Consider the following 13,278-nt stretch of genomic DNA (forward strand, 5'->3'; position numbering starts at 1 on the left):
AGTACAATTGAATAAAAATTGTTTTACTAGATATGAATTTTGCCCGAGTAGACATGGCAGGAGTATAACGTTTTCCACAGTTTTCGGAAGTACTCAAATTGAATAGCTTTGTATCGTCCATCTACAATTTACAAAAAGTTAAAAGTCGAGCTTAAGAGATGGACAGCATACATGCAGCGAAAGGCAAAATGAAAAAAATGCCCAAATTTCAAGGTTCTGTACAAGCCGGGTAACGAATGAAAACTAGTCTAGCTTAAAGAACTTAGATAGATATATATTCCCATCGAAGGTCCTTCACAAATACGATTTACCAGCTAGTTAAGCCATAATCTTTGCTTTGCCAAAGATGCTTACTCGATTATTTCCTTAAAGATTTAAATTTCGTACAAGTTGGATAGATTGTCGAATCTGCATATATTTATCGATATTTTTTTTATAGATTAAAATGCAGATGATGGCTGGAATGCTGGTGAAATATCGTTATGGTCTCTTACGAGGCGCGTCAGTGATCAATAAATCGTTGCGCAATTGCTAAAAAGCAGATGCGTTGGCCGGGACAAAGCATTAGTGAATTATTATTAGGTGTTTTTATTAACTGGAGCTTGAGTTGTTAAAGCCAAATGAATGATTTATTAAATCATTTCAAAGCTACTGAGACAGGTTTGTAAACATTACAAATAATTGACTATACTCTATTGATATCTGTAATTAGCGCCAGATTTCGAATTAGTGCTTAGACATCGCAGTAAGGTTTGGGAACGGTGCTGGTGGGGCTAGCCTGCTTGAAGCAGAGCCATGATCTGTTTCTCGCTCGCTCCCCTTCACTCTCGCTCTCGCTCTCTCTCTCTGGACTGACAGAGAGGAGCATAACTATAATAGCCCCTGCATCAAGTTGTTTCAATATATAACAGATACGCAGTTGGCGCCTCGTGACAGCAAACAATACTTGCCCTTCCCACATCCCTGTAACGGAAACCGTTTCATGTAAAGCATCAAATTATGCTTCCTTTCTTACTTCCTGCAAATAATGTCTCGATGTCTATGGGTAGGTACTCGCGCGTCGTATTAGCTTAAGTCAACTGGACACGAAAATTACGTCGTATGTATTTATCGAAGATGTAAACGCCGCTTACTAGTGTCCCGGAAATATCACTCGAAATCATTTTACAAAGCGGCCGGTGGCAAAAATGGGAGAGAGTCGATGAGCGCGAAGCTCGCCGATGACAAAGTAATATGGATTATGGACAGACGAACGATGTGGACGAAAAGCAGGGCAGAGCAGGGTAATATAAGTCGTCGTCGTCGTGGTCGTAAAGACGCAAGAGGAGTAAAAGCAACGATTGCACCCCTATTATTGCATGCTGTAGATGTGGCCCGCCGTGGGTCGGGCCTCTTATTCGGTCCAATCGGCAGCTCCTCGATGTTTCATGGCATCACGATGGACCACTCTGTGTCGGTCCGATCAGTCCGGCTGACTTTCCGATGACAGTCGAAACAAGCAGCATAGACGGCGCCTATTTCCAACGGATTCGTTCTGTTCATTTGAGAGGGAGGCGGTAAATTGATCGGGAAGCTCTGCTAACTGAAACGGCTGTCCGACAATTTGCAACGTCGCTTCATGATTCAAATCGATCCACCGAATACTCACAACGGCACAGTGGTACTGGTAACGAAATGCCTGAAACTGAAATAGGGGATCGCTTTTTCATCGTTTGCTACCGTTTACCAGAAAACAGATGAAAAAGAAAATTAAGGAAAGATCCCATTTGTCATCTGATAGTCACCGCTGCAACTTCTGTTCGAATAGGAAACGGCCTGATATGCGAACTCTTTCTTCCAAACAGTTTGTCAGCGGCACACGCTTTCGTCGTCGGCCATCAAAAAAAAAAAAAAAAAAAGACGAAAGCGCACTACCAGGAGCCGATAGAAATACGATAGAAAAAGCAGGTCCGGTCCTAGCTTGCATGAACAGCCGGTGAAGGAAATAGTTTGACCAATAAATTCTACTGCGACATCAGCAGCGAAACAGGTTGAAGGCTCATCATGAAGAAAGAGTCAGTGGACAATGTTATACTCGTTGATCGGGCGCCCTTAACTTTCCGTCGGTTCTGGAAGTGCCTGTATAAATGAATATAATTTATAATATGAAAATCTTATGTGTGTGCAGCGGTTTTGTTGACTTCCGCTAGTATTCTAATTGAATTAAATGTAGTCCTTTGCTAGATAAAACAAGCATTGCAGCTAAATTAAATGACACGGAACTAACTATTAGGCTAACCTTTGATTAATTAAGCACCATTAAAATTAATACAGGGTGACTACAACTATCCCTAACAAATCTCTTGCGACTCAGTTTTCTGTCTCCTACGGTTTCACTAAATTCATGAAGAATATAAACAAAACAAAAAGACGATTCTTGATATGTGCAGGCGAGAAAGGAAGTGGCTCAAGACAAGTAGGACGCGTTATTGCCGTGTTTACCGAGGTAAGAATCATTTTGTTTGTGTGTAGGCAAAAGTAAGCGTACGAAATCTCGTCTGTCTAATAGACGTAACCGATTTAATTGACTTTGTGACTATAAAGATAGCACGTACGAACGTGCTATCATAAAACACAATGATAACGTCATATTAGCGTACGGTGGCTATAGACTACGCTAAGAGATACGTTCCTCTGTATGCATCTAATCAATCCAAGTCAGTGCAGATTTCAACGTCTATACCTGATAGCCGCGTAATGAAAGGACTTGTGTTTCTACTGCGTTCAAATGAAACGCGTAACTTTAAAGTTCTGTTTAAAGTATCTACTGAGTGATCCCTAGAACTGCCAAAACGCAGAAGTCGGACCCTAGATTAGGTGATCGGACTGGTTATCATTTCGTTTAGAGTATTAAGTGCAATTATGTAAAAACAAAATCTCACGCTTAGAAGAAACATTTTTCGGCTGCATCAGTGCCACGCAAACACCGGCGCGATTAACGGGAACGAATGCTGAAACCGCAGCACGAGAAAACGCAAGGTGTCTATCAGAGTAGGATGAGACACATCGTGAGATGCGAAGAGCAACTGTACAGCGTCTGTAGACTAATCTTGAAATATTGAATCTAGCAAATACAATCCTTTGTTTGACTAAGGGAAAAGGAAAGGAAAGCTTTCCTAGCGTATGTCCTATCTAAACTATAATCTGCTATAAAACCGATATGCGTCACCGTGCGATGTAGCTCTACGGAAATTTTACCGATGCTATTTCAAGGCTTACGACTGCATAATTATAGAAAAACAAAATAACTAATGAGGTAATAAATATATTGTATTAATCTATCTATCATAACACTCGCCAGAAAGATGACCAAGCTAATTGAATGGATATATACAAATCTGCAATCTCCTACTAAACGCACCGTTTGGCAATAGTAAGAGGATCGTCAATTTTTACTACGTCCGCTATAGCAATCTAACTTCCTTGCTTATTACTCGCTACAAAATGTTCATTTTAAGCCTTAAAACAATGGTCAATTAGATTTCATGATGATCTTTTCAATTCTCTTTTACGAAGGATTGGCTGGCGATTTTGAGCGTGTTTGAGTACATAAGGTACCGTTTTTCGCTTTGATGTATTGTATCTAATCTTCCATACGCCTAGAGATGGGACTGCCTATTATTTAATACTAAAATAATGATACTAATAGGTAAGGAGTAATGCACCGTATGGATACCAGGTTCTCCTTGTTTTTTTTTAACGCTTTTGCAATGCTTAGGTTTGTAAGTGCAAATGAATTTTTCACAGTTACCTCTTATTATGTCAAATAGCGTTTATTAGGTGTGTAAGCACCTAACCAGCGTAACCCCTACAGCATGGCCAAATGCTTTAAGGCAATCCTAATTAAATACTCAGTAGCTGTGCATACGTATGTTGTACTTATGAAGTTTTCTTGAAACGAAAATATCATAAGTCAATCCGATGCTTTACTTTGCCTCTCTACGACCCCCGCAAAACGTATTGGCTATGTTCAGCGAGTGGCTACAAACGTGAGTTGTTTACAGGGCTCTTCTATTCTCGGGCGATATTTTTCGTTCTTTTATCCCCAATATTGTAATTTGATTTTTTAAAATAATATAAAAATATTTGTTATTAGACATCAAAAGCTTTCTTATAGTATCGTAGTCAGTATCTTATAGTCTACTTAAGGGACACTGGCGCTTTGACGCTTTTTAGCACAAACATTTGTAGCGTAATGAAATCAAGGTTGCATTTGCTATCGGTATAACAATGAAAACAATACTTTTATAACGATCATTCAATAATCCTTTTTTAGCGCACAAACTATGTAGTTGCAATGATTATTTACGACTGACACTAGCTCACCAGCGCGGAACCAAAATCCCAGCCTCTAACATTGATCTTACGAAGTTAATGTTGGAAAATATGATATACATTTTTGGTATGTAAGCGGTAAGTGTCTGATTTCCAAAAGCAATCATTTCTGGGATGCATCTCAATCCTCGTAAGACGCTGGATGAAGGAGAGGCAGTGCATGAAGCATGTTTGATATATGTTGCTCTCGCTGATAGAGCAGCCCATCGGCATCATCTTTATTTGAATGATCAATATGATATATCCATGAAGTTTATGCACTCGTAATATCCGACTGCAAACAACATAGAAGGAGCACCACGCACATAGCTAAACCTGTAGATATGCGACCACAGTATGCTTCGCAGCTCGAAAGCCGTTGATACATGATGATTGGTGAAAGTTCTGCGAAAATCAAAACAGCTGATAGCCTGATGGTGCAAGGTCCAGGCTATACAGCGGATAGATTAAAGTTTCCTATTGACGTGATGAATTTTCGTAGAGTACCTTAACGTTTATGTTGTTTAGCATTGTCATGGTAGAGAACGACACTGTTTCTGTCACTCGTGCCGGTTGGTTTTTTTTCTTTTTTTTTATTTACTGGATTGCTGTAAACGAATTTGGTGTTAGCAGTAAAAATCTGGACCGATGATTTTGTCGGAAGGCAGCAGTTCATAATTCACGATTCCGTTCCAATCCCACTGAACACATAGATTTTTACCTCTTCGACGTGAGTTCAAGCTTCATCACGGATTATGGAAGATTTTTTCCATATGCATGTTACTGTCGTATAAGGTCCGTTTTTCATCGCTCATGATCAACTGCTACGATACAAATAGCCCTACTCTGTGGCGTTTCTGTGGCACTTTTTTTTGTACCAATTCGTATCGCACCCAAACGTGGAGCTTTTCTCTCATGGGCGAAACTGTTTTATGGTGAATGTTGAGTTCCTTAGCAATGTAATGGCTACTCACGCTGCGGTATTGCTTAACCGAAATCAACTTCTTCCGGTATTGGTCCGCCACTAGGTCGAGCACTTTTCACATCGAAATTTCCAGAATGAGAACGACAGAGCTAACTTTCGTTTCTCCGCATCTTGACCATAAACAGGACAATTTTGTATGGGCCTGAGCAGCATCTGTGCCTTTGCCGGAACAAAATTGCAAAATACAAAGAAGTTTTTTTTTACAGAAATCATATATACATACATATGCAGATATAGGGTGACGCATCTAAATTGAGTATTTTTCTTATGCTTTGCTTAAAAGGCTCTATGATAACAAAAACAAATGTTCCGACAACATTTTCGCGTATGCTAAGAGCGTCTTCCCTGACTATGATATATTTATTTCATATAACCATCATCTACTGCAATTACGGCTTCATTTCAGGACGTGAACCTTTTACTAGTCATTCTAAAATTTTCCTTCCTTAATCCAACGATAGTTTTTAAAAAGTAGCCGTGTGACAAGCAATGTTAGTTGGTGTAAACAGGCTGAGGTGTCGCTTAAATAGATTATACAGAAAAAAAAAGATATAAAAAACGTAATTAATTTTTGGCCTGATAGCAGACCAAATATCCTGCGAATGCAAGGACGCCCAAGAGATTCAGGTGGTGTAAAAAGGTAAACCGTTCGAGCTCATACCTACAGCCCAATTATTAGCTGATATTCTCCTTTTTAAAACGACCCTTATTTCCGCATCAGAAGCTTGCTATTAGCTATTTCGATGAACTTTAAAGCTCTTAAATTTAAACCCCATAGAGGATTTTTCGATCTGCTTCATGAGAATTTTTTTAGACATTTTGAGGGCCACATGAAAACTGGGTATAACCTGCAACCATATCGATTTTAGACAAAATATGAAATTTTTAATATTGATGAGGTTTTGTTTTTCTTGCAGGTATAAAAATAAAATAATCGGTGATCTTCGCTCAGATTCTGAAAACGACCGGCTTTTATTAATGAACGCATGCCCGTTGCGACAAACAGCTCGCCAAAGTTTTCTCCAATTTTAACGCACTACTAGTATACATATATGTATGAGCCGAGGCTTTCTTCAACTTAGAATACTCGTTGCTAACGAAAGTTCAACAAAATGCACACCCTAATCTTAATCTTTCTTTTTACTACTATATTCAATACAACTTTGACGACCATCAACAGCATATATATATATATATAGCAAGTGTGATTAAACAAACAATCGCTACTACTATTTAAAATACTATTTTGCACACGTTTACTGAGAAATTAGATTAATTTATATCATTACTATAATTATTAATGACGACAACACAACAAGATACCCGGAACTTGTAAATTCTCGTCTAGACACACTTCTGTTTCAAGTCGTGGTGAACGCATGTGGTTTATACCAATATATATATTATAGATATTGCACAGTTCAAGTTAAGGGCGACGTAATCTGGATGCTTAACCCGCATTTCATTGAGTATGTTGCCATAGCAAGCAAGCAAGCACGCACGAACAAACAAAAGCCATGTGGACATTTATAAGCGTTAGCAAAAAATAGAGACAATGTACGAGAGGATTATAAACAACAGAATTATGGTACGATGTAGACCAACGGATGTGTTGCTTGACTGGCTATCATGCCGTACCGTAGATCTGTTGGGCTACAGTCGAACTGGTGATCCTGCTGTTAGGAAGGAGCACAAATCCATGCAGATTGGGCCGTACGAATGAAAAAAATCGAATTTGTTTTATTTAAATAAACGTTTCGTATGTTTTCATAGTCTCTGTCCTTTTGTCATTTCAGTTTTCTTAAGCTCCTTTAATTAGCATTAGCTGTTCTACTACACCTGCTACAGCTTCAGTGCTTAGGCTCTCACGTAATTGTTTATCACTTTTGTAAACAATAAAATACAGCAAAAACGATACGGCTGCGCCATTCTTCTGTGTGTCACGTTATTAAGAGAAGACGTTTTTGGACCTGAGCTCGCGTGATGTTGTCACAGAGGCTTCCGGAGCGAACATAGACTAATTGTACGACTCATTAGCGTACAAGCCATGCGCTGCACGGCGGATTACCACATATCGGTTTTTTCTATGTGACTCTTTGCATGTTTCGTAAAAAAGAGCCTTTGGTCAACCTAAGACGTTCGTCTCTCTTGTTGTCGGATGCATTCTAGGTAGGAGGGTGTTTTTGCTCAGAGTGACGTTGGAAATCCTCAACGAATAGAGACGTATAATGATGGGAAATATATCGATATATGCAGGCTCAGTGCCCTCGGTAGCTTATATGCCTCCTTATGCTATACGAGGTCATCGATGCAGGCTCGATGTTGGAGAGGCGTATCGCTATATTCAGGGAAAGGGGGCAACGGCTTTCCGTTGATAGCGCTTACTACTAGTATTTTTTTCATGTATATTTGGAATCAGGGGCTCTTGGATATAAAGCGAAGGTGTCATCGTTTATACTTTTAAAGAATAACGACTAAAAGCTTATGCTTTGACGTCATCTAACCACAGACAGCAATGCACCTTGAAACATATCCGTGATATAACAATTAATGCTTTCTATTATGAAGTAGGTGGTTGCTCCTAGGTTGTGTTAGATTACTGGTGTCTTTAAAAAGGGCGTTCAATAAAAACTCCGCCTTTTATTAGGCGGTATCAGACCGCTTGTCGAATATAAAGCTGCAATCTGATGAAATCATATTGCATCTCATAATGGGCTGAAACCAAGGAACTGGTCTGGCAAACGTGTTATAATTACACTCTATATTCGAGTAAGACACCGATGGTTTGTTCTAACATGGTGTAAAAACCACCATTTTAATGCTTTTCGACACTCAATGGTACCAATAAATTACTTGCAATTTTGACCACAGTCTACAGTCACCGGAGATCATTAAGATCACGCATAAGCGCTTTTAAACGAAATTTATAAAATGGCACTCACATTAAATTTTGGCTAGCAGACACTGGAATCAGTAATAAATAATATCAGATATCCAAATGTACAGGTGCATCTTACGCAGCAATAACGCCAGTCATTGTTTTCCGCAAGCATGATTTGCCAAATACATCAGCTAATATCGAACAATGATATGTATGTTGTGAAACGAGTTTACATGCTCCCAACGTTATCCTTGGCTGCACAAACGTCAGGATGCTAGTATAATGTATAATACATTAATACTCTGGAATGATTATTACTGATTTTCAACAGAAGCCTAATTAGAATATCACAAATAGTTGTACATTTCCGCATTTCTACCCTTGGACTTAACGATGACGATTTTGGCCTGATTCGGATACTGTTGATTGTAGACCTAAACAAATCTGAGATAAAAAGAGTCATGATTCAGGACGATTATAGCGTCATGCTAATAAGCTGTGCCCATAGCTTTTGCAAGAACACAGATATTAGCGAAAGGCTCCTTGTCCTATAGGTCTGGTTCCTTATACTATCATCTACGTTAAATAAATTCCGTGACAAAGGAAAAAACAAGTACCGGTAGCTTGCATCACAGCTTCTTAAAAATGTACATGGTACGAAGCTAGCTGGTTAGCAATATGAACTAGCTCGTACACGAAGATTATCGCACTTATAGCAAAAACAGAGGAATTGGGTTATGGGTACCGTGTCTGTGACTATGAATCACTGCTAATTACATTTGGAAATATTAAATATGAACACCCTCGTACCAGTGGCTTGAGGTAACTTTATTCACAACGAGTATGTACAGATAAGTACAACAGTGACACTTTTTTTTCCTTTCACATGCTAGTCAATTACGAGTGTTTCAATTATGATTAGTTCAACGACTATTCTTGTTTTCATATACCAATTATGGCAGCAGCACCACCTCAACTTCCAGCTATTCTTTGGCACATGTCACGAATTTGCGCAATACTTAGTTTTGTACAAGCCTTTAGGGCTGTGCAGATTTGCATCGTCTTCTCAATGGTACTACCGTTCACCCATACCTGAAATAACAGGAATCGATTTAAGACCTTTTAGTAGAGTATTTTTAGGAGTTGTTAGGATAATTATAATAATATTAGACGAATTTCGCAAGTAATATGGTGGAACTCTGCCTTATATCCTTGTGAACATATATTACAGGCTGTGCTACAAAGCAGCCCAAGTGTTTGCTACCGCAAATTGTACTTGAATATATTATTAAAATTATTATAACTATTACTAGGTTATTACTTCTGTTTCCTAATTTATACAAATAATTTCTTTAGATGAAAATATTTCTCCAGTCGCTGAAAAATTTGTGACAAACTGATTGAAGTACCATTCTAGAAGTACCATTTTGTTCATGTGTCAGACGAACACCAAAGGCTTAATGATGCGAACTTTTTTTTTCGCGTTTCATTTCACATTGCTTTTGCGGTTCAGAACACAATTAATATGATAACCTTCGAACTTCTAGGCTATAGATACCTCGAAGACTATGAATGATATAATGTATTTGCTTTGTAATGGTATGTATATCGGGTACTCCATACTCAATACATTCTCGACTAAAAAATAGCCTATACATTTCTAAAAAGTCCACTTGAAAAGTGTGAAGTCTTTCAGTCGGCATCTAAGAGTTTAAATATCGAGTCCAGTGTCCATTACGAAAATTAATGGGAACAAACAGTATCGTGCAACGAGGCGCATAACATGGCTTCTATAAAGCTTTTGAAACGACGAGCAGAGCCAAGCAAAACGACGCTTCATTTTTTTCAAGGCAATGGTGAGCTGCGCCCCTAAGGGCATCATCAAATAATACTCTTCATAGTTTCACTTTAATTGATTGTTCTTCGATCTTCGCCTTAAACGCCAATATGAATACCGTTACTTACATGTCTAACTAATGATACGTTGATAGGACGACAAACTTTAACGAGATCAGACAGCAATAGTAAATAGCTACGTTTATATACGCTGTACCAGAATAATAGGCCCAGTAAATACGAGACTAGAATTTCTTAATTAACAGTTAATTTACCTTTCCGTTCTGTCCAATAGCTAATTCGTACTGTATTTTCTTTCCAAGCGTCGTTAGCAGTGGGCATTCCTTAGACAAAAGCATATGAATCACTTCGAGTGGAAGAGTAATGAGTGTCGAAGTATCTGATTCAAGAACACCTAACGACCCTCTGCGACCATATGAGTTAACGCAAACCACCTCAGCTTCCATTGCTGTATGTGCAGATATTATCTAAAGTAGGTAAATAAAATTCTGTCAGCTAATTACTCAACATATAATAAAGTAGTATAATTTTCCAAACTGCTGGTCCCATACTTGCTAAGTAATTTTTAATATGGCATTTACGGCTAACAGGTATGTGCACCCTTGAAATTAGTGGAGAACGATAATATTACATATATTTAAATAAATAGAGCCGAGATGTTAACAAAATTCGTTCCGATTTAGCTTTGGTACCGAGGGGTTTCAAATGTGTATGGAATCTTCGTAAACAAATCTACGAAGTGATCATCGACGGGCATGTTATAAAGGGTCCACTAATATTTTATGGGTTTTCACATAGTTTCCCAGTGCTTTGTATCCTTCGTTCTGGGTTAATGCTCATTTTTATACAATTTGAATACTTAAACGTCCAAGCTCGGCCACTTCACCTGACAGTACAAGAGGTCTCCTGGTTTAAGATTCGGTCTATTCCTTTTTGTGGCTCCTTCAAATGCAAATGCCGATAATGTTGCAGGTTCGGGACCCCAAATATTGACACGAAAGTTGTCGCCGACCTTTTGGAGGATGCAACCAATAACGCAATCACCTAAGCGAGAACAAACAAAAACTCTCAAAAAAGTTTCACTTCAACCATCCCAAACTGCTCGAAGGACATTAATACTGATAATAGTAATAATAGTTAATGAAACATCTGAAAATACACGGCTGCATGGATTCGAAGGTTGGGAACGAAATGGTTACCGCGGCGTTGACTCTGCGCCACCCCTCTAACCCAGTTTAGCTCAAACTAGCCCAAAAAATGAAACTATTTGTACTAAAGAACAATAAACTCGTTTCGCAACTGTGTAACGTACTATAGCGACGTAAAATGTCGCGTCGTCTTTCCCGAGTGTATTTATGTTGCATTGGACAATGCAAAATCTCTCAGTACATTTGGCGTAACGCTCTATAGAAACATGGCGAAACGGTGGGAAAAAAATTTAAATTTACCAAACGCCCACCCACCTAACTACTTGTTCCTTACATGTATACTGCTCTCAAATCAGCCGATGCTATCTGAAAAAAAGTACTTTGGTACAGTAGAGAATAATGCATACCTCTTGCAGGCCAATATTTTTTTACATGACTTTCTAGCCAGTATGTATGGGGCTTTTTGAAATGTAAAATGCCGGCGCGTGTGGCTACCACTCGCTTGGGACCATCCTGAAGAAGTCCTGGGCCCAGGATGACGTAGCTATGTGTCTGATCTACTTTAATTTCGTCTCCTGGGTTAGCAATTAGTCCCGTTGATGATGACATCTGAATTAGCAAACGTTACATCAGTACGGAGTATTTCTCACCGAATAGATTTACGAAAATTAAATTCAAAAACATTTGTTAGTACTCTTTGGAGGCGTCACTTACTACTTCCAATATCTTGAAAAAATCAATTTTTCCTTTTTCTAACAAACAAAGATTGTTTTTCATGTATCGTGAATGTATGCGGGTGATTTAACATATATTGTACCCTTCGGGTTACTGGATTTTTTCTAGTCGGATTTCAAAATTAAAATTCACATTGCCTTCATCACGAACACCGTTAACTTGATTAAAAAATGATTATAAGACATCGTTTTCTCTGGTTAAGTTTATAGTAACATATATATAACGTCTAATAAATACGATATCCTAACACTACGAAAAAAGATTTCTCACCTTTTGAGTTCGTTTAATTCGGTAGAACTGCCACCGTACACACTAAACTTGCCGGTCTTTAGCTATACTAAGTGATCAGTAGTGTTACTAAATAAAAGTAATTCCATAAAGTAGCAAACAATTCGAGTATAAAGAAAATTCTATATAGATTTGTGTCGCCTTTTTGCTGTTGGTATAAAGCAAATTCTATGCAGTTCGATTCCTCTGAGCAAGACAATTCATTCGCTGGCCGGCATAGAAGGCAGATCTTCGAATAACAATAGTTGAAAGGAACAGTAGCGTAAAGTGTAGTGGACCAATAGAATGAAGTACAACAGCTTCAATTGGACCTGTTTTGATAAAAAAATCCGCACTTTTCTCTAGTGTGGGCATATTAAATCCTCTTCCATTGGAGATTTTTAATGACTCATTTTTACCTTTCCATAGGATAGAGCAGTAAATTCTTATCGTTCATCATAATCACTATACTTAGGTGAAAGAACAATCAACAAATTGAAGTAAAAACTGCATAGTTCTTGTAGAAAGTATTGTGAAAATTAGTCTGCGAGTGTACGGTAGAGTTATCCACAATATCAAAAAAAGAAAATTCCTTGTATTGAATTCAATAGTACTAATCATCGAAGGGTCACAGCAACTACTTATTGTCCTCCACCTGCCTACTACAAGTTGCTTTGCCATGTCGAACTAGACTAGCTTACATTTGAAGCTTCTCGCCCGTGCGAAGTGGTGCCCAGATCAAGATGGCGCCTCAATATTTACTAACTGGTTTCCCCCTCTCCCCCATGTTCTCTATTTCCCATTGTGTATTTTAGCGACTCGCAGGCGGCGGCGGCGATGACGACGAAGAAGATTCCTTCAAATGTTCATTGTTCCCCTAAGGGCTGCCGTTGCTGTTGCTGATGGTGATGCTGAGGTTGAGGCTATTGCTGTTGGTTAGCTGGCTGCGACCGATTCTGCTGCTGCTGCTGCTGCTGCTGCTGCTGCTGTGGTGTTGGTGAATGGTAGTATAGCTGTTAGTAATGGTCGTGTTTGGCTAAGTAATTTGTTGT

General features: G+C 38.7%; 1 protein-coding gene and 1 long non-coding RNA gene across 3 annotated transcripts; one reads left to right on the forward strand and one right to left on the reverse strand.

Moving 5' to 3' along the window:
- Positions 1–1,224: 1,224 nt before the first annotated feature.
- On the forward strand, positions 1,225–7,113 carry LOC147755224 (uncharacterized). The gene is made up of 2 exons (XR_015328794.1): positions 1,225–2,485; positions 6,256–7,113. It is a non-coding gene; the product is annotated as an uncharacterized LOC147755224 (long non-coding RNA).
- Positions 7,114–9,026: 1,913 nt separating this feature from the next.
- Positions 9,027–12,976, reverse strand: Rrp40 (exosome complex component Rrp40). 2 transcript variants are annotated; one of them, XM_086990653.1, is made up of 5 exons: positions 12,928–12,976; positions 11,632–11,833; positions 10,963–11,120; positions 10,331–10,543; positions 9,027–9,311 (listed from the first exon to the last, which is right to left on the reverse strand). In XM_086990653.1, exons 2-5 carry the CDS (start codon positions 11,831–11,833, stop codon positions 9,192–9,194), a joined length of 693 nt encoding a protein of 230 aa, XP_086846779.1. In that variant the 5' UTR covers positions 12,928–12,976; the 3' UTR covers positions 9,027–9,191. The 2 variants fall into 2 exon arrangements, with proteins under 2 accessions (XP_086846779.1, XP_022663664.1); XM_022807929.2 differs by lacking the exon at positions 12,928–12,976 and adding an exon at positions 12,230–12,915.
- Positions 12,977–13,278: the final 302 nt, after the last annotated feature.

Source organism: Varroa destructor, unplaced genomic scaffold (genome assembly GCF_002443255.2).
Source record: "Varroa destructor unplaced genomic scaffold, Vdes_3.0 BEIS01000005.1, whole genome shotgun sequence".
Taxonomy (NCBI): Eukaryota; Metazoa; Arthropoda; class Arachnida; order Mesostigmata; family Varroidae; genus Varroa; species Varroa destructor.